The 21,520-nt window shown below is 43.6% G+C and overlaps 1 protein-coding gene across 1 annotated transcript in view; it reads left to right on the forward strand.

The window, feature by feature from the left end:
- The window catches only part of TMX3 (thioredoxin related transmembrane protein 3), a 312,747-nt gene that overhangs the window by 217,013 nt on the left and 74,214 nt on the right, over positions 1-21,520 (forward strand). The window contains exons 12-13 of the mRNA XM_069219902.1: positions 11,266-11,319; positions 12,456-12,512. Of these exons, the coding sequence (XP_069076003.1) occupies positions 11,266-11,319; positions 12,456-12,512 (111 nt within the window). The remainder of the gene's footprint in view (positions 1-11,265; positions 11,320-12,455; positions 12,513-21,520) is intronic.

The raw sequence follows: 21,520 nt of genomic DNA on the forward strand, positions 1-21,520 counted from the left end.
AAAACATTGACCCACTTAAAGCATTGGTACAGGATATTGTATGCTATTTGCTTTACTTACAAAAAGCAAATTTTGCATATTCATCTATTAAAATTCATTTAACAGCAATATCCGCCTACCTCCAAAACAGACAGCATACTTCTCTGTTTAGAATTCCTGTCATAAAAGCTTTAATGAAAGGCCTTAAGAGTTATTCCACTTAAAGCTCCTCCAGCTCTTGCCCGGAATCTTAACATTGTGCTTACAAAGCTTATGGGTCCACCATTTGAACCCATGCATTCTTGCGCCCTACAATTTCTCTCATGGAAGGTTGATTTCCAGATAGCAATTACTTCCTTAAGGAGAGGAAGTGAATTTCAAGCAATCACTTTAGAAGAACCCTTCTTCCAACTACACAAACACAAAATAGTACTTAGGACAAATCCAGAATTTCTACACAGTGGTTTCACCATTTTGCATCAATCAGTCAGGAGTTGCCAGTCTTCTTTCCATAGCTAGATTCAGTTGCTGAAAGCGCACTCCACACTCTTGATCTCAAAAGAGCTCTTATGTATTATATAGACAGAACAAAAGATTTTAGAAAATCAAAACAAACTTTTTGTGGCTTTTCAACAGCCTCATAAAGGTAATCCTAATTCCAAACAAGGATTAGCCAAATGCATAGTAAAGTGTATTCAAACTTGCTATTTTCAAGCTAAAAGGTAACTATTAGTAACTCCTAAAGCACATTTAACCAGAAAGGAAGAAGCTTCAATGGCATTCTTAGGAAATATACCAATGGCAGACATATGCAAAGCAGCCACATGGTCCACACCACACAAATCTACTAAAAACTACTGTGTGGATGTGCTATCTTGCCAACAAACAAATGTTGGTCAAGCAGTGCTTAAAACACTATTTCAAACTACTCCATCTCCTACAGGCTAGCCACCGCTTATTTCAGGAGGGGACTGCTTTTCAGTTTATGCAAAGCATGTGTATCTGCAGCTACACATGCCATTGAACGGAAAATGTCACTTACCCGGTGTACATCTGTTTGTGGCATGTATGCTGCAGATTCATATGCGCCCTCCCTCCTCCCCGGAAGCCTGTAGCCGCTGTGGTACTTTCTTACGTAAATATGTGTATACATTGCATGGACATCTTCTTAACTCACTATATATATATATATATATATGTTCGATGGCATGTGTAGCTGCAGATACACATGCTGTGCACATCCCGCCATCTAGTGTTGGGCTCGGAGTGTTACTAGTTGTTTTTCTTCGAAGAAGTCTTTTCGAGTCACGAGATCGAGGGACTCCTCCCCTTTCGGCTCCATTGCGCATGGGCGTCGACTCCATCTTAGATTGTTTTCTTTCCGCCATTGGGTTCGGACATGTTCTTTTTCGCTCCGCGTTTCGGTTCAGAAAGATAGTTAGAATCTCGGAAAATTCGACTGTATTGTTTGCGTTCGGTATCGGGTTAGTTACAACAGATCGACACCGAATTCGGAAGAGCTCCGGTGACCCTTTGGGGTTTTCGATCCCCCGGCGGGGCCTGGTCGGCCCGACCACGTGCATCTTCAAGGCTAATGGAACGGAACCCATTCCGCTTCTGCCCCAAATGTTCCAACAAGTATCCTTATACAGATCAGCATCTGGTCTGTAACTTGTGTTTGTCTCCAGAACACAAAGAAGATACTTGTGAAGCCTGTTGAGCGTTTCGGTCGAGGAAGACATTAAGAGACCGAAGAGCGAGAAGACTACAAATGGCGTCGGCGCCGACAGGACAAAAACACTTGGAGGAGGAAGAAGAAACCTTCTCCATCGAGGATTCGGACTCTGACGAGGTCGATCCCGAACAGACGCCAAAAACCGTGAGTAAGACGTCGACACATAAAACTCACGGAAAGACCACTAAAGCCCAGGGGACGCCACCGCCAGCAGGCCATGGCTTAACCCGAAAAATAGGTGACCGACCATCGGCACCGAAAAAGGGCACACGTGTCGAAGGCATCCGATTCCAGTCGAGATACCGGCACAGAGCAGGCTCGACCCCGAGACAGCGGGTCAGAGCAATCTCGGCACCGAGAGGGCGGCACCGAAGCGAGTCGGAATAGAGAGACCGGAACTCCGAAAATTAAAAAAGTGTTGTCGGAGCCGAAAAGGACTGCCGAAAAAGTTTCCATACCAAAACATCCGGCCTCGGAACCGAAATCAAGTTCCTACACAGAGGAACAGGGACTGTCCTCACAAATGCAAGGACATAGGTTCGGACAAGAACTAAAGTCAATGGAGCCAGATTACACTCAAAGAAGGCTCCACATCCAAAAAGACACAGGGAAGATAAGTACTCTTCCCCCAATTTGGATGAAAAGAAGACTTGCCTTCCAAGAGAAAGACAAGCAGCCACAGGCAAAGGTGGCAAGACAAGTAACCCCGCCACCATCTCTACCACGCTCAACACAACCATCACCGGTAGCCACTCCACCACTGATGCAGTCTCCAACTCATACTGGAATGAGTCAGGATGATCCTGACGCATGGGATCTTTATGATGCACCAGTATCAGATAACAGCCCAGACTGTTATCCAGCGAGACCGTCACCACCTGAGGACAGTACAGCCTACACACAGGTGGTGTCAAGAGCAGCGGCGTTTCATAATGTCACCCTACATGCAGAGCCTATCGAGGATGACTTTTTATTTAACACACTATCGTCCACACATAGCCAGTACCAGAGTCTCCCTATGCTACCTGGAATGCTAAAACACTCCAAACAAGTGTTTCAGGAGCCTGTGAAGGGCAGGGCCATAACTCCAAGGGTGGAGAAGAAATACAAGCCGCCACCAACAGACCCTGTATACATCACGCAGCAATTAACACCAGACTCTGTGGTAGTTGGGGCAGCTCGCAAGAGAGCGAACTCAAACACCTCAGGAGACGCACCACCTCCAGACAAGGAGAGTTGCAAGTTTGACGCTGCGGGGAAAAGGGTGGCAGCACAAGCGGCCAACCAATGGCGCATTGCCAACTCACAGGCATTGCTGGCGAGATATGATAGGGCTCATTGGGACAAAATGCAACATTTCATTGAACAATTGCCCAAAGAGTTCCAAAAAAGGGCACAACAAGTGGTGGAGGAAGGACAGAGTATCTCGAACAATCAGATACGTTCTGCAATGGATGCAGCGGATACAGCTGCTAGGACAGTAAATACAGCAGTGACCATAAGGCGACACGCATGGCTGCGTACATCGTGATTCAAGCCGGAAATATAACAAGCTGTGCTGAATATGCCATTTAACGGACAACAGTTGTTTGGGCCGGAGGTGGACACTGCTATCGAAAAACTCAAAAGACACAGATACGGCCAAAGCCATGGGCGCACTCTACTCCCCACAGAACAGAGGTACATTTCGTAAATCACAATTTCGAGGGGGGTTTCAAGGACAAAGCACGGAACCCACAACCTCACAAACAAGGCCCACTTATCAGAGCCAATATCAGCAGGGAAGTTTTCGGGGACACTATAGAGGGGGACAGTTCCCAAAAAGTAGAGGGAAGTTCCAAAGTCTCAAAACTCCACAGAACAAGCAGTGACTTTGACGTCACAAATCCCCAACACATAACACCAGTGGGGGGGAGACTAACCAAGTTCTACAAACAATGGGAGGAAATAACAACAGACACTTGGGTCCTAGCAATTATCCAGCATGGTTATTGCATAGAATTTCTAAAATTCCCTCCAAATGTCCCACCGAAAACACACAATATGTCAAAACAACACATGGATCTTCTACAACTGGAGGTCCAGGCGTTGTTACAAAAAGATGCAATAGAACTGGTACCTATTTTTCAGAGAGGAACAGGAGTTTACTCGCTGTACTTTCTCATACCCAAAAAAGACAAAACTCTAAGACCTATATTAGATCTCAGAACATTAAATATCTACATCAAATCAGATCACTTTCACATGGTGACACTGCAGGACGTAATCCCATTGCTCAAACGACAAGACTACATGACAACACTAGACCTAAAGGATGCATACTTCCATATGCCGATACATCCTTCACACAGAAAGTACTTAAGGTTTGTATTCCAAGGGGTACATTACCAATTCAAAGTGCTAACATTCGGGATAACAACTGCACCAAGAGTTTTTAGAAAATGCCTGGCAGTAGTGGCTGCTCATATCAGAAGGCAGCAAATACATGTGTTCCTGTACCTAGACGATTGGTTAATCAAAACCAACACGCAAGAACGGTGTTCACAACACACAAAGTATGTCATAGAAACAATCCACAAACTAGGTTTCTCACTCAACTACAACAAGTCACACCTTCAGCCGTGTCAAACACAGCAATACTTAGGGGCGACAATCAACACAACAAAAGGGATTGCCACTCTAAGTCCACAAAGGGTACAAGCATTTCACAATGTAATACAGGCCATGTACCCAAAACAAAAGATACAAGTGAAAATGGTGATGAAACTACTAGGCATGATGTCCTCATGCATAGCCATTGTCCCAAACGCAAGATTGCACATGCGGCCCTTACAACAGTGCCTAGCATCACAATGATCACAGGCACAGGGTCAACTTCAAGATCTATTGTTGATAGACCGCCAAACATACACCTCGCTTCAATGGTGGAACAATATAAATTTAAACCAAGGGCGGCCTTTCCAAGACCCAGTGCTTCAATACGTAATAATGACAGATGCCTCCATGGTAGGGTGGGGAGCACACCTCAACCAACACAGCATCCAAGGGCAATGGGACACTCAGCAGAGACAGTTTCACATAAATCACTTAGAACTACTAGCAGTATTTCTAGCGTTGAAAGCATTTCAACCGATAATAAGCCACAAACACATTCTTGTCAAAACAGACAACATGACAACGATGTATTATCTGAACAAACAGGGAGGAACACACTCTACACAGTTGTGTCTCCTGGCACAGAGAATATGGCATTGGGCGATTCACAACCACATTCACCTAATAGCACAATTTATTCCAGGGATTCAGAATCAGTTAGCAGACAATCTCTCTCGGGATCACCAACAAATCCACGAATGGGAGATTCACCCCAAATAATAAAAACTTACTTCCAAAAATGGGGTACACCACAAATAGACTTATTTACAACAAAGGAAAACGCAAAATGCCAAAACTTCGCATCCAGATACCAACGGGATCAGTCTCAAGGCAATGCGTTATGGATGAGTTGGTCAGGGATATTTGCATAAGCTTTTCCCCCTCTCCTTCCATATCTGGTAAACAAATTGAGTCAAAACAAACTCAAACTCATACTAATAGCACCAACTTGGGCAAGGCAACCTTGGTACACAACACTACTAGACCTATCAGTAGTACTTCATGTCAAACTACCAAACAGGCCAGATCTGTTAACTCAACACAAACAACAGATCAGACACCCAAATCCAGCATAGCTGAATCTAGCAATCTGGCTCCTGAAGTCTTAGAATTCTGACATTTAGACCTCACACAGGAATGTATGGAGGTCATAAAACAAGCAAGGAAACCAACCACAAGACATTGCTATGCAAATAAGTGGAAAAGATTTGTTCATTACTGCCATAATAAACAAATACAACCCTTACATGCATCTGCTAAAGACCTCGTCAGCTACATACTGCACTTACAAAAGTCAAAGCTAGCTTTTTCATCCATTAAAATACATCTCACCGCAATTTCAGCTTATCTGCAAATTACGCACTCAACATCACTTTTTAGGATCCCAGTCATAAAGGCTTTTATGGAGGGCCTGAAAAGAATTATCCCACCAAGGACGCCACCAGTTCCTTCGTGGAACCTTAACATTGTCTTAACACGGCTCATGGGTCCACCATTTGAACCCATGCACTCATGTGAGATACAATACTTAACATGGAAAGTAGCATTTCTAATTGCCATCACATCTCTAAGAAGAGTAAGTGAGATACAAGCATTTACCATACAAGAACCCTTTATTCAGATACACAAGCATAAAGTAGTTTTACGAACAAATCCTAAGTTCTTACCAAAAGTCATATCACCCTTCCACTTGAATCAAACAGTAGAACTACCAGTGTTCTTTCCAGAACCAGATTCTGTAGCTGAAAGAGCACTACATACATTAGACATCAAAAGAGCGTTAATGTACTACATTGACAGAACAAAACAAATTCGAAAAACAAAACAATTGTTTGTTGCTTTCCAAAAACCTCATACAGGGAATCCAATATCCAAACAAGGCATTGCCAGATGGATAGTTAAATGCATTCAAACCTGTTATCTCAAAGCAAAAAGAGAACTGCCTATAACACCAAAGGCACACTCAACTAGAAAGAAAGGTGCTACCATGGCCTTTCTAGGAAGCATTCCAATGACTGAAATATGTAAGGCAGCCACATGGTCTACGCCTCATACGTTTACCAAACACTACTGCGTGGATGTGTTAACAGCACAACAAGCCACAGTAGGACAAGCAGTACTACGAACTTTGTTTCAAACAACTTCAACTCCTACAGGCTGAACCACCGCTTTTGGGGAGATAACTGCTTACTAGTCTATGCACAGCATGTGTATCTGCAGCTACACATGCCATCGAACGGAAAATGTCACTTACCCAGTGTACATCTGTTCGTGGCATGAGACGCTGCAGATTCACATGTGCCCACCCGCCTCCCCGGGAGCCTGTAGCCGTTTGAAGTTGATCTTGAACATTTGTAAATTTGTAAATATATCGCTTTAAACCACATTATGTACATACATATTTACTCCATTGCATGGGCACTATTACTATAATACACAACTCCTACCTCACCCTCTGCGGGGAAAACAATCTAAGATGGAGTCGACGCCCATGCGCAATGGAGCCGAAAGGGGAGGAGTCCCTCGATCTCATGACTCGAAAAGACTTCTTCGAAGAAAAACAACTTGTAACACTCCGAGCCCAACTCTAGATGGCGGGATGTGCACAGCATGTGAATCTGCAGTGTCTCATGCCACGAACAGATGTACACTGGGTAAGTGACATTTTCCATATATAGTACAATACAATTCTTCACTCTTTACGTCACCCTTCTGCGGGAAAACAATCTAATGAAGGACTCAATGCCTGTGCGCACTATCACTGATAGGAGGAGTCACTCGATCTCGCAACTCGAAAAAGCTTCTTCGAAGAAAAACAACTTGTAACACTCCGAGCCCAACAGTAGAGGGCGAACTTATGCAAAGCATGTGAATCTGCAGCACTACATGCCACAAACAGATGTACACTGGGTGTTGGACTTTTTCATCCTTGGCATGGTCTTCCCTAACGTTTTGCCTCTGTTTCCCAGGTTGTTGATGTGTGCTGGCTTCTGATTTTACTGTTTTTGTTACTCTGGGCACTTTACCACTGCTACCCAGTGCTAAAGTGCATTTGCTCTTGTATAAAATGTGTATGTAATTCGCTTTCCATGATTGGCATATTTGATTTACTGGTAAGTCCCTAGTACAGTGCACTAGAGGTGCCCAGGGCCTGAACATCAAATGCTACTAGTGGACCTTCAGCACTGGTTGTGCCACCCACATTAGTAGCTCTTTAAACATGGCTCAGACCTGCCACTGCAGTGTCTGTGTGTGCAGTTTTAAACTACCAATTCGACTTGGCAAGTGTACCCACTTGCCAGGCCTTAACTTTCCCTTTTCTTACATGTAAGACACCCCTATGGTAGGCCCTAGGTAGCCCCAGGGGCAGGGTGCAGTGTATGTTTAAGGTAGGACATATACTAATGTGTTTTATATGTCCTGACAGTGAAATACTGGCAAATTCGGTTTTCACCGTTGCAAGGCCTATCTCTCTCACAGGTTAACAGGGGGGCTACCTTTAAAAATGCTTAAAGCGTAGATACCCTTTGGGTGCAGATAGACATGTGGAGTTTGGGGTCTCTGAGCTCACAATTTAAAAATACATCTTTTAGTAAAGTTGGATTTGAGATTGTGTGTTTGAAAATGCCACTTTTAGAAAGTAGGCATTTTCTTGCTAAAACCATTCTGTGACTCTGCCTGGTTGTGGATTTCCTGTCTGGGCCAGTTTGACAGCTGGGCTTTTTGCACCTCTCTCTAGGCAGTGACACAAAGGGAGCTGGGGTGTAGCCTGCATATCCTGATGAGCCATCTGTGCTAGGAGGGAAGGGAGGAGTGTTCACTTGCACCTGAAAGGGTTGTGCCTGCCCTCACACAATGCAGTCTCCAACCCCATGGTGTGTGTCTGGGGCCTGGCCTGGCCAAGTCTGGATTTCACAAACAAGAGAGACTTTCCTTTGAAGTAAGACTGCTTCAAAGGGCAAAATGGGTACAAGAAGGGCACCCAAAACCACAGACTTTGGATCACTTCTGGACATCAAGAGGAACCTCTGCCTGGAGAAGAGCGGAGGAGAAGTGCTGCCCTGCCTGTGACTGTGCTTTGTGGAGCTATCCTGGAGTTGCTGCTTCTGCCTGTGCAAGAGGACAAAGACTGGACTTTGTGTGCCTTCCTGCTTGTGAAGAAATCTCCAAGGGCTTGTCCTGAGCTTGCCTCCTGTTGTTGAAGTCTCAGGGCCATCAAAGACTTCTCCTGCCAGCACCTGGACTCTATGCTGAGACTCCTGCCCTGCCAAATGGTGCCCTATCCAGTTCCTGGGGCCTTGGAAGGTGAAGCTGGCAGACGCACCTTCCGAGATGTGGCCGAAAAACAATGTGCTGCCAGCTTCGCGGCAGAAATCGACGCTCCCCGGCATCGCAGCTGGAAAATCGGCGCACGTAGCTGGAAGAACGACGCCCAACATCCGCTGATGAAGGCTGATAACATTGCTACCCACATTGCGAGGTTTTGCTGATATCGTGCGGCAGGATTTTCGACGCAAACCTTGCTGGGCGAGGAAAAACGACACAACACCTGCCGGGACCCGAGTGCTGCCCAGATCGATGCATCGCTTCCCTGCAGGGAGGAAAAATGTCACAACCCGCCCGGAGAAGGAGAAACGACGCACGATCTCACTTGTGGGTCAGAAATCGATGCACTGCTTACCTTTTTCGACACACACACAGCCCCCTGTGCGGTTTATTTTGACGCTACCCAGGTACTTTTCAACACAAACAGTGTTTACCTATTTTCTCAAGGATTTAAGACTTTGCTTTTTAATTAATAACTTGACTTGTGGATGTTGGATTTTTGGAAAATTGGAAAAAAGATTGACAAATGTTGCATTTAAAGGGAACAAATTTAGTGAGAAAGCAAGGTTTCTAAAGCAGCAGGAATGTATAGTCTTGAAATATTAAACACATTAAAAACTGCCCCATATCTTTCTGCATTAATATGTTCCCCCTGTACTTTATTATGTGAATTGTACACTGCAACAACTTCAGGTCCTTTAAATGGTGTGCTTACCCAGTGGCTTGCACTGCATGTGGCATCACCTTTGGAAGAAAATGCTCTAACCAGCCATCAGGACGCACCCAAAGCTGCTGGCTGCAATCCATCATACAGAGATAGGTGCAGACAGGTCTTTGGGTGGGATGCAAAAAGTGGGGGCTCTTTAAAAGGGAATACGCAGTTTGCCACCTGGCCTTTATTTTGGTTTCTCTGAGATGTTATTGTATCCAGAAATATAACACAACAACTGGCATACACCTAAAACGTGTCAGTACTGCTGGCTTTGCCAGTGGTTGTTAGCTCTTTAAGATAAATGAGTAACAACAATGATTAGTTATAAATATTTAACATTGGAAATGTTTCAGTTCTGAAATTGTGAGACTGAATTAAATAATATTGAGGTCTGTGGAATGAGTAGGGCTTTCAATTATGTGTGCTGTATGTTAGATATATTTTCTCTTTTTCTCTTCACATCTCATCCATCTGCACTTTTTCAACCTCCTCCCCTCTTCAGCACCCGCTGTTCACTCCCACCTGAATGCACTTCCTCGCATCTCTCATTTTACTACCCCAAACAAATGCTGCACTCATTCACATTTAAGCACTTTATTTCCTTTTGCTTTCTAATATTTTGACCTCTGTGCATTCCGTTCACACACATTTACACTGAATTCAGTTGTAACTGAAATGTGTGACCATTGTTCTTTGTGCTTTGCAAAGGCGCCAACACACTGACAGGCACTTTGCTTTGGCTTCAGCCTCGGCACCAGTGCTCTCAATCTAAAGCTAAAAGTGAGTAAAGGAATGAAAGAAGCCACTCAGCCATGACAAATATGCTATGCTCCAGGAGAGGGACAAACATAACGTGGACAAACTGGCACAAGGAAAGTCATCAAATTAGAAGCAAATACATTAGAGTGACAATAAAGCCAACCAAAGGTGAGCAGTTGTTGGGCTGCAAACCTCTGTAAAGTCTTAATAAGCTCACAGCAGGTCTTTTGAACCAGCAACTTGCGTGTCTGGTAGGTGTGACCTAGTCAGGGAGAGGGTGGCAGAGAAAAATGGAGACTGTTGTCAAAACACAGTTGATCAAAATAACATTTTGCTGTTAAATATTTTCATGCATATGATTTGTCATAATTTTTAATAATTGAATAATTTCCCATAATGTTGATTGTGAAATATTCCAGTACATCAGCGTTCACAGTAGGTCAGAGGATCAGAAATCCAGCAGTGCATCATTTGTGTGTTGATCAGAAACATGGGTGCGGTTCTCTCTGTGCCTATGTCAGGACTGGGCGGACTAGGTATTTTCAAGATTCCCATAGACAAAAGCTTGAAAATGGGAAGAGGATTTGATATGTGATAATGATTGTGTACTGCTTATTGGAAAAATATGCAGCAACATGTCTTGCCTTGTCATGTCAAGCATCTTGCTTGCACTGATTGAACCTACCCCCATAGCAGTATTTTCATTCAGTTCTCAATTATATTTTGGTTGTTATCTTGTTTGTTTTAGATTTCACGTTTGTGGATGTTCTTTAAATCTCATGTTTATCTTCGTTCCCTTTGGCATTTAGTGATTGATTCATTGTGGCTGTTTGTGAGGCACTGTTCTAAGAGAACGACAGTATTAGCACAATTAAATGAATGCTGAACTGTGTGATGTGTTTTGGAAAAATCTATCCTAGGTTACAACAAATGACATTCTCGTTATTTAATTAGTCCATATATGATACCGAATGCTGTACATTCTGAAAATCCCCTGTGATGCAAGTCTACTGGCCTATGTAAGAGAGGATGGAGCACATGTAAAGCATTTGAGGGTGGTTTAATTCCCAAGTAAAATTTATATTTGCCTTTTTTTCAGGCTAAAGTCCATTGTTCAGGAAGTTGCTAAAGATTACAGAGACCATTTCCACAGGTATGTATTGTGCACCTAGCAGATCCCAGCCCCACCCACCCCGCCACCCAAGCTGTATTTCATTGATTGACTCTTTGAAAGGGACATGCTGTAGGGGCACAGTCAGATTCCCCTAGGCCTGTCCAACTCCCATCTAGCCATCCACTTTTCAGGTGCCCTTAGTTCAAATGGAAGATTCTGTGGATCTGACACTGTTTGTCCATCAGATGGAAGTAGGATAAGACTGATTCTTACATTTTATTGGTCAATAAACAGACGCTGTGTTGATAAATTCACACCATAAAACACGAAAAGGGGTTTTCCTGTACCATTAAGCGATTGAGTCTCTGAAAATTTCTTACGAATGTGTGAAGGAATGCAGAATGTCCACGTTCTTGAACAACCCCTTTACCTGTGTAAATAACACATCTGTTGCTGAGGAATGTTGCTAGTATTGCTAAGTCCAAGGTGACTGAGCCGCACACTGGTGTGTTACGGTAAACCAAACCATTTTTAGGCATAGTCTTGTCTGAAGGGCAGCACGTGGATGTTGTTGAAGGGCTGTATGGTATCTTTCTCCTTTGTCTCAACTACCTGAGCAACACAGTGCTCTAGAACGTTTCAGACTGCTCACTTTCGGGATGTCCCAAAATCCATCATTTTTTTAATTTTTTTTTTAAAGTACTCCATGTATAAGATGTGCATGATCACGTCTGAGCGCACTGTCACCCAAAACAAATTACGCTTCCAAAATCCGAGAAATGCACATGAGACAAAATCTGTAAATAAATGCTTCACGGTGTGACTCGTTTGAGTAGGAAATGTCTTGCAGAGAGGGCTTACCCTACCGCCGTCTTCTGATATCTCGCTTGACTTTTGGGTAATTTGCACCACAAAAATATGCACCTTCTGTACATGCCTACTCACTTGTTTCCCTGCCTGTCTCTCATAATGATCCCGACTTGCTCGAGCCGAATGTTATGAATTTTAATCTAAAAATATGCAGATCTGTGTAGTACTTACTAAATTGATGTCTGTGCTTTTGAGATGAATTTCGTTAAAATGCTGTTACTTTAAGTTAATATATGTACATTTTGTTAGGTTTCTTAAAGCATTGTTTGAGGTGAATCATTCTTTTGCTTTGCTTTGTTTTATAGAGATTTTCAGTTTGGACACATGGATGGAAGTGAATATATTAACAGTTTGTTGATGGAGTAAGTGAATTCATTTATTTACTAGTGGGCTTAGTATCTCCGTTCTAAAGTATTGGGCCAAATTATAATACGTGTCTGACAGAGTCAGAACTTAAGTGCTGCTTGGTACAAATGTGATTCAATATGAGCTTTCTTGCCTAAGCTGACACTACATTACTCCAACATTACTTTTTCGTAGATGTTACACCGCTGACCTAAAGAAAATCTTTCACATTATTCAGTGTTGTTAATGGATGAACAAACGATATGGCACAAATTTATATCAGGGAACAAGTCAGGACCCCATCAAGCCCGACATCAGGCGCCAGAAGACTAGGAGCAACAGCAGGCTTTAGAAGCACAGGACCTTCGCCCTTTGGATTTGCAGTGGAGCCACCAAAAACGCTATATAAATACAGCTCCACAGAGAGTGCACAGGGCAATGTCCACCAGCGAGATCCATGCCACTAAAAGGACCACCAAAGAGGTCAGAAATGCAAGAAAAGAGGGAACAGGGACTGCGCAAAAGGAACAGTGACCTAGAGATCGTCAACCAGGAGCAGGTTTCTGCAGAACAAAGGCGCCTCTCACAGTATAAATAGTACTGCAGTCAACACCCATCAAGTGAAGGTGAGACCTGAAGCTGCTAGAACACTTAGGACCATAACACGAAGGCACAGGCGAGCCTACTGCAAAGACAAATTAAAGTCACAAGTGTATTGACAGAGGCCTAAAGTATCCCTCGCTGAAGGACGAATCCAATGAAGAGCTATTGAGAAACAATCGGATCACCCTTTGGACCACAGTCACTACAATTAAGATTACAACAGAAGCCAGTAGGAAAACACCACCATGTAGAAGCCCCTACCATAGTTAGATAGAGCAACTAGTGTAAAAACAAAACAAAAAAAACTTCCTAGACCAAAAACCCGGCTGGAAATATAGCAGACAGGAGACACCAACAAGAACTGAGACAGACACCACCCAGTAGCCTTCATAATTTTATATCTGAGCACGGCAGACCCAACCCATACCCAAAAGAAACCAGACTCTAATCATGCAGGAAGGGCCCACATACAACCCAACCCAGCACCATTGGGGCAGATGCTGGAGCTATCCTTATCAAATGGTAGGACACCATGCCAGACCCTCATCCTCAAAAGTCAGAAATGTGGTCAGGAACCCACGAAAGAGAAACCACACACAGAAGACTGACACAGGCCATAAGGGAGGGTGGAAGACCCCCCCCCCCCCCAACCCCCCCCCCCCACACACACACACACACACACAATATTCAGTGGAGAAAATTGCTATGAGAAGAAGCAACAATCAAACTGGTGGCACAAGGGCAACAGACAGGCCCCAAATATGACGCTTACCCACCAACGTCAAAACTGCTACATCTATCCCATCAAGAGGCATAAGCAAGGAGAGGACTGAATTCTACGTGGGAACAGCTCGTCCACAAGACGGATGACACAGAAGCAACAAATAGATTAACTTGAAAGCTGAAGAAAACAGACTGAAGCAGCCATCCTTGGAAAAGACCATGACCATTGACGCTGCGTCCGCATGAGCTCCAGGGAGAGGGGTGAGGGGCATCTAAAACCCTAGCAATAGCATGGAAATTAGAACTTCCAAATCAGGGAGTGTTTTACTAGAACTCCCAACCACATATTAGGAGTACCAATCCTGTGCAGCACCCTTCTTGAGCTCGGGGCATCACTATCCGAGTTCCTGAATCTCAGGCCAAAGTTCAAATTGACTCCATGGCAGTTCTCAGCCCTGTGGTCTGAGTATGACAGTCTGAAAGAGTAGAGAGAGTCTGTGGGAGGGTGATAGTGGAGGATAGCACCAACCACCCACATATGTTCCAATCAGCATGGGTGACCATTTCGAGGCAGATGGATGGATCAGGTAGGTAACAAATGCCAGCAGGCAGGCAGATGGATGGATGGATGAATGAATGAGGTAGGTAACAAATGCCAGCAGGCGCTGATGGGTTCCCAGCAACCAGTCAATTAAGGTATCTGCTTGGATAATGTACATGGACAGACTGACTAAACGTGACTGCTTTACACTTGTGCATGGGATACTGTGACAAGTGTACCTGTTGTGAACCGAAACACAATACAGGGAGTGCAGAATTATTAGGCAAATGAGTATTTTGACCACATCATCCTCTTCATGCATGTTGTCTTACTCCAAGCTGTATAGGCTCGAAAGCCTACTACCAATTAAGCATATTAGGTGATGTGCATCTCTGTAATGAGAAGGGGTGTGGTCTAATGACATCAACACCCTATATCAGGTGTGCATAATTATTAGGCAACTTCCTTTCCTTTGGCAAAATGGGTCAAAAGAAGGACTTGACAGGCTCAGAAAAGTCAAAAATAGAGAGATATCTTGCAGAGGGATGCAGCACTCTTAAAATTGCAAAGCTTCTGAAGCGTGATCATCGAACAATCAAGCGTTTCATTCAAAATAGTCAACAGGGTCGCAAGAAGCGTGTGGAAAAACCAAGGCGCAAAATAACTGCCCATGAACTGAGAAAAGTCAAGCGTGCAGCTGCCACGATGCCACTTGCCACCAGTTTGGCCATATTTCAGAGCTGCAACATCACTGGAGTGCCCAAAAGCACAAGGTGTGCAATACTCAGAGACATGGCCAAGGTAAGAAAGGCTGAAAGACGACCACCACTGAACAAGACACACAAGCTGAAACGTCAAGACTGGGCCAAGAAATATCTCAAGACTGATTTTTCTAAGGTTTTATGGACTGATGAAATGAGAGTGAGTCTTGATGGGCCAGATGGATGGGCCCGTGGCTGGATTGGTAAAGGGCAGAGAGCTCCAGTCCGACTCAGACGCCAGCAAGGTGGAGGTGGAGTACTGGTTTGGGCTGATATCATCAAAGATTAGCTTGTGGCGCCTTTTCGGGTTGAGGATGGAGTCAAGCTCAACTCCCAGTCCTACTGCCAGTTCCTGGAAGACACCTTCTTCAAGCAGTGGTACAGGAAGAAGTCTGCATCCTTCAAGAAAAACATGATTTTCATGCAGGACAATGCTCCATCACACGCGTCCAAGTACTCCACAGCGTGGCTGGCAAGAAAGGGTATAAAAGAAGGAAATCTAATGACATGGCCTCCTTGTTCACCTGATCTGAACCCCATTGAGAACCTGCGGTCCATCATCAAATGTGAGATTTACAAGGAGGGAAAACAGTACACCTCTCTGAACAGTGTCTGGGAGGCTGTGGTTGCTGCTGCACGCAATGTTGATGGTGAACAGATCAAAACACTGACAGAATCCATGGATGGCAGGCTTTTGAGTGTCCTTGCAAAGAAAGGTGGCTATATTGGTCACTGATTTGTTTTTGTTTTGTTTTTGAATGTCAGAAATGTATATTTGTGAATGTTGAGATGTTATATTGGTTTCACTGGTAATAATAAATAATTGAAATGGGTATATATTTGTTTTTTGTTAAGTTGCCTAATAATTATGCACAGTAATAGTCACCTGCACACACAGATATCCCCCTAACATAGCTAAAACTAAAAACAAACTAAAAACTACTTCCAAAAATATTCAGCTTTGATATTTATGAGTTTTTTGGGTTCATTGAGAACATGGTTGTTGTTCAATAATAAAATTAATCCTCAAAAATACAACTTGCCTAATAATTCTGCACTCCCTGTATGTAAGAGGAAAGACCATTAGGTTGAGGAACCAATATGAACTGCCATTCACTTTCGTGACAGGTAATGAGGACCCAGGCGCAAAGGATGCCACTACCATTGGGCCAAACACTGGCAACAAAATCTTTACTTCCACGGACCTAAAACACCCAGAGTAATCACGCCAGCAGTTTGATGCACAGAGAAACACACCGAGCTTGCAGGAAGCAGAAGGTAATGAAAGCAAAGGCCAGGAAAACCAACGCAGTCAGGCACTCCTCCCAGAGGAAGCCCTCCATCATCAGCTCCCAGCAAGCAAAATGGCATCAGTGTATTAGGAAGCACCAGTGCATCGCTAACAGCCCTTCCACAACTTCAGGGATAGGAAGAATAGCTCAATAAGGCTGGCCAGAAGTGGGCCAGGGAGGCAAATGTAAGGTTCCACGGCCACAAGTAAACAGGACACATCCAAGGGACCTGTACAGAATAACAGAGACAGCATAGAGCCCTGGAGGGCTTGACAGTCCAGTATTGATTCCCCTGCCCAAATCCTCCGGTCTGGATTCCACATCTACATTACCCCTGCTGGACAAAAAATCTATAATTCAATAGGCAGATCCGTCCATCATACACACCAGGCCCCGTGGCAATCAGGTGGCAGAGAACAGAGGGGAAAAGGCAGCAGAAATCTGCTTGAAAGCCCATTGAAGAGCAGCTCTCCATGCAACCCTGCCCACCAAAGCTAAGCTCCGAGACCCCATTGAAGACGCTGAGAAGGGTGCTCAGCCATCCGTGTGAATCCACAAAGTTCCTCTATACGTATGCCGATGTCAGCAATCTACCATTTTGAATGCCATCCAGTAAGAAACTGGTGCACCCTATTGTTTTCTCACTGTTAACAGAAAATATGGAAATGATATCACAGAGTTAAAGATACTTTGATGGTGTGTGTCGGCGCCATAAGGCCTATAAGGTGTAAACATTTGATTTTTTGCTGCAGAAACCTTCTGGTAAATGTTATGTCTATTTGTAAAGCGAGCTATCACCCGCGAGGGTTTCCTGGATCTGAGCAGTTGTTTGTGACTAGCCCTAGCTTTATGCTCATGGAAATAACTTCTCTCAATCGTTGCGCTTCTAGTTATTATTAAGATAGATGTAATCTTTTGATACTCCACAAGGTGTCAGTGTCTGCAAACTTTATGAAAATAATTGGCCAGCAATAAAACGTTCGTCCTCCATAGAATAGCCCGGACTTAATGAGAGTTTCTGTATAAATCTAGGGAATTGTGGCGTGATCTAGTTTTGTTTGAGGTTGTGTCTTTGGTATTTATACACTATTCTCTCTTTTCGCTGCCGTGCACCGGCACAATTCCTGTTTTTTATATGTGGATATTTACACAGGGAGATGCATCCAGCAGGCAACACTGGATTCTTTTGTATTTTGCTTGTTTTTTTGCTGTGGTTGGAAAGATCCCTTGAGCCGTTGGAGCTAAAGTTAGTTGCACAATTTTGTTGAGAAGTCTAACTGAAGAGCGGCAGCATAAAGAATGGTGACCAGAATTTTGTGTGATGAATATGTAGCCAGTCTGGCAAAATACAGTTTGCAACATTGCAGTGAATTATGTTTACAATATTGCCACATTCAGATGAGCATACTGGTGTGACTGGGTTGTGTGTTAGCATGGATAGAGGGCGATGAATACATATTTTAATCTTCATTAGTGTCATGGGTCCTGCTTTCCAGTGGAGTATTGTCCAGCTAATTGGCGAGTCATTCTCCTCAATAAAATCCACCAGTCAGAAGTTGTAGAAGTTCTGTTTTGTGCCCCACTCCGATATCCTTTTTACTCTGTTTTTGAGCTGGCATTTCCGAGAAAGTTGCAAACCATAAAGATTTTTCGTAATACATTATCTGTTTGGGTCTCGTTTACATTAACTGAGAGAGAGAGAGAATGTTTATTTTATTAGTTCATTTAAACCATAAAATATTCCTTTGACGTAAAATTAACAGAACAATCTTAATGCACTAAAACATATATATTACATTTAAAAAAGTTATAAAAACTGAGAAAAGTTAAATATATTCTACAATTTGATTTGTTCCTACTCATTTGCGATTGGTGGTACGGACTTCAAATCGGTCTGGCTGTGTAACCCGAGATGTTACCTAAGAACTTCCCTTTTTGTGGTGTATCCACTCGTGGTAAATGGTTATTGTTTCTACGTACGTCCTCCTTTACACTGGCTTGTTTCGGCAGAAGTAATTTTAGCGGAAAACATTTCCAAAAATGTAACCGATCTAATATTCAATATGTTTTGTGTATTGAATGCTTCAGTTAGTGCATGTCTAGAGGATCTGATCCCTAAGCTATTTAGTTCTTTTTTTCAGTAGGCGTCTTCTTTCAACAGCCAGGGCTGGGCAAATGCAGACCACATGCACCAGGTTTTCTTCTGCCAGATGACAAAGGCGGCACTCAGGGACGCCCGCTCGTGGTCCCTTCTTCCATTTTGGTATGAGGTCTAGAGTTGGAACTTCACCCAGCCTGAGCTTTAGAAAGCATTGCTAGATTTTTCCTGAGTAGGGGGCGACCATAAGTAGTGATTCTTTGAGTTTTTTATATGAGTTAAGAACCAGCCATGCGACCTTTTAGCCAGAGCCTCCCTGTCTTCTAGCCAGCTATGCAGTTTACTTGATTTATTCACTGCTTTGTTAAAAGCCGGCATGGGGAGCGACTGGCCCCGTATGTCACCCAAGTTCAGAAGACTTATACTCTTTTCCAGAAACCTTTTGTAGTTGCTATTTCCTCTTTCTAAATTGATTTCCTGCCAGACTAGATTGGCTAAAGTCCCTTTTTGAGTGCGGCTGAGTTTGTAACAGCATTTGATGAAAGCCGCAGGACGGGCCAGCGACTGCTTAACCAACATAAATTCTAGTCTGACCTGGGGTGCCGAGGCATGCCTTGGTAGCCGAAAGACATGCTTATATGTCTTTAACAGAAGCTTATCTAGGAGAACTACCTCCGTCCCCCTAATTATTTCGGCCCCATAGGCGAGTGTTGGCAGTAATTTTGCTCTCATTATGGCAGTCAATGGGTTCAGGACGTGGCCACAGATTGAGTTTGAGAGCTTGCAAAAGGTGTAGGCAAGTGCCTGCGCCCTATTTTTTATTGCTTCTTTTTGTAGCGCATTGTTGCACCTGGCATCAACCACGACTCCTAGGTATCTGTAGGAGCTTACTTCCTCCAAAGTCTTTCTATTCAGATACCATTTACGCTGGCTGGTCGGTCTACAATTTAGAGTAATCATTTTAGATTTATTACGGTTGATTTCTAATTCATTTATTCTTGCATACTCTTCTAATTTGTTTAGTATTTTTTGCATGCCTATTCTGGTGTTACTGATTAGGAATAGGTAATCTGCATATAATATATTAGATAGTTCCCAGCCATCCAAAGGGGGGGAATGGAATGATTCACCATTTAATTTGGCCGACAGATCTTCTATATACAGGTTAAAGAGTGTTGGGGCCAATACACAGCCTTGTTTAACACCAACTGTTGTTTTAACCGCCCTAGATAAATGTGAGCCTCCCCCCAGTTTTACCTTCACCCATGTATAACAGTAAATAATTTCGATAGCATTTAAAATAGCTTGCAACCCCCAAAGCTGTAGCTTGGCCCACAGTTTGCCCCGAGGGACACAGTCAAGGCAGCTTTAAAGTCAACAAAACACAAATAAGTGGGAGTCTTGGTTGCTTTTGCTCTGTTGGTAATCAGTCCCAGTGCCATAAGGTTTGTTAGCGTTCATTGATGCTTGGTGAAGCCGCTTTGATTTAATGGCAGAATGTTTTTATCTGTAATCCAAGACTCTAAGTGGTTTAACATACAAGATGAAAAATACTTGAAGTTCCCATCTAAGAGAGTGATAAGTCTGTAATTGCTTGGGGAAGCCGTGTTCCCTCCTTTGTAGATGGGGTGAATTATTGAGCCTGTCAAGGTTGCTGGGACAGTTTCTGTTGTGAGCACACAGTTGAACATTGCCCCCAGGAAATTGGCCCATCTTTCTGTTTCCTGTTTAAACAGAGCCTGCGGTAAACCATTTGGTCCTGGTGCACAATCTGTTCGCGTCTTCCAGATGATTTTTTACTACTTTTGATGCTGAAACTTCAGGCTTTCTGAAACATCGGGTTCTAGGTTTTTGGTAAACACCTGGGTTTGCGGCGCTTCTTCGGTGTCCAACTCCTTTAAATGCGACTTCAAATGGCACACCCATGCTTCCTCTGTTATATTTGCATTATTAGCTGCCTTTGGACCCTTCTCCATTATATTAATGTTTTTCCAGAATCTTTTGGGGTCTGATGTTTTGGATGCAAAGTGCAGTTTGGGCCAAAGCATCCCCTGCTGATGTTTTTTTATAGCTCCATAGTTCCCTTTTATGTAGTTTCCTTTGCTCTCACAGGGCGGCCAATAATGATCCATTGTCTGGGGATTTACGCATTTGCCTTAGTAGCTTACCTACTGCTGCTTTCCTTCTACGGACTGGCTGCGGTAGATGAAAGCCTTTTTGATAATTCAATCATACTCTCTTGTGTTTCCTACGATGTCTTTGTTTATAAGGTCGGTTGCGAAGTTCTCCCAGACCGTTGTCAATTTTGTTCCGCTTGTGGCCATTGATTCTAGCCTTGGTAGTGCCCCTTTTGCTTGGCTTTCAATAGTATTGGATGACTATTTAAGTCGTTTTAGATTTTCAGTGCCTATCGCCCCATCAAGGGCTACTGCTTTCTCTGGCTTATGTGGTGATGAACGAATCCCGAATACCTGCGGCTTATGATCACTTTCCACGCGGTCCAAAATACTGAAGTCGTTCACTAATGTAACCGGAGCAGGAGTTACCAGTGTAGTCAAGGTGAGAGACTGATTTCCCGGATGATCTTGTCCACGCTGGAGGGGTGTCGGACGGCTCTCGACCATTTAGCACAAAGAGGCCTACAGCTTCACAGGTGCGGATGAAACTCTCACCTAACTTGTCTTTCCTGCTTTTTATTGGGAGAGATTGGGCGGGCACCGTTGCCACTGTTTGAATATGCTCTTCACCAGGGTTGTAGAATAGGTAGAGATTGAAATCACCTGAAATTAGCCAGTATGCAGATTGCACTGTACTTTTCATCCTTATCAGCTTGTTCAATAACTTATTTGCTTCGACTGTTTTGTTTTTTGGATTAATATATATATTGACTAGGATCAGTGGTTCCTGTGTATTCTTTCCTCATCCATCAAGCCTGACTAGTTTAAAGGGTAGATCTTCCTCCTTGTGCTCTGAGATCTTCGCTAGGATGCTCCTGCTAATGTATATC

Source organism: Pleurodeles waltl, chromosome 2_2 (genome assembly GCF_031143425.1).
Source record: "Pleurodeles waltl isolate 20211129_DDA chromosome 2_2, aPleWal1.hap1.20221129, whole genome shotgun sequence".
Classification (NCBI taxonomy): domain Eukaryota; kingdom Metazoa; phylum Chordata; class Amphibia; order Caudata; family Salamandridae; genus Pleurodeles; species Pleurodeles waltl.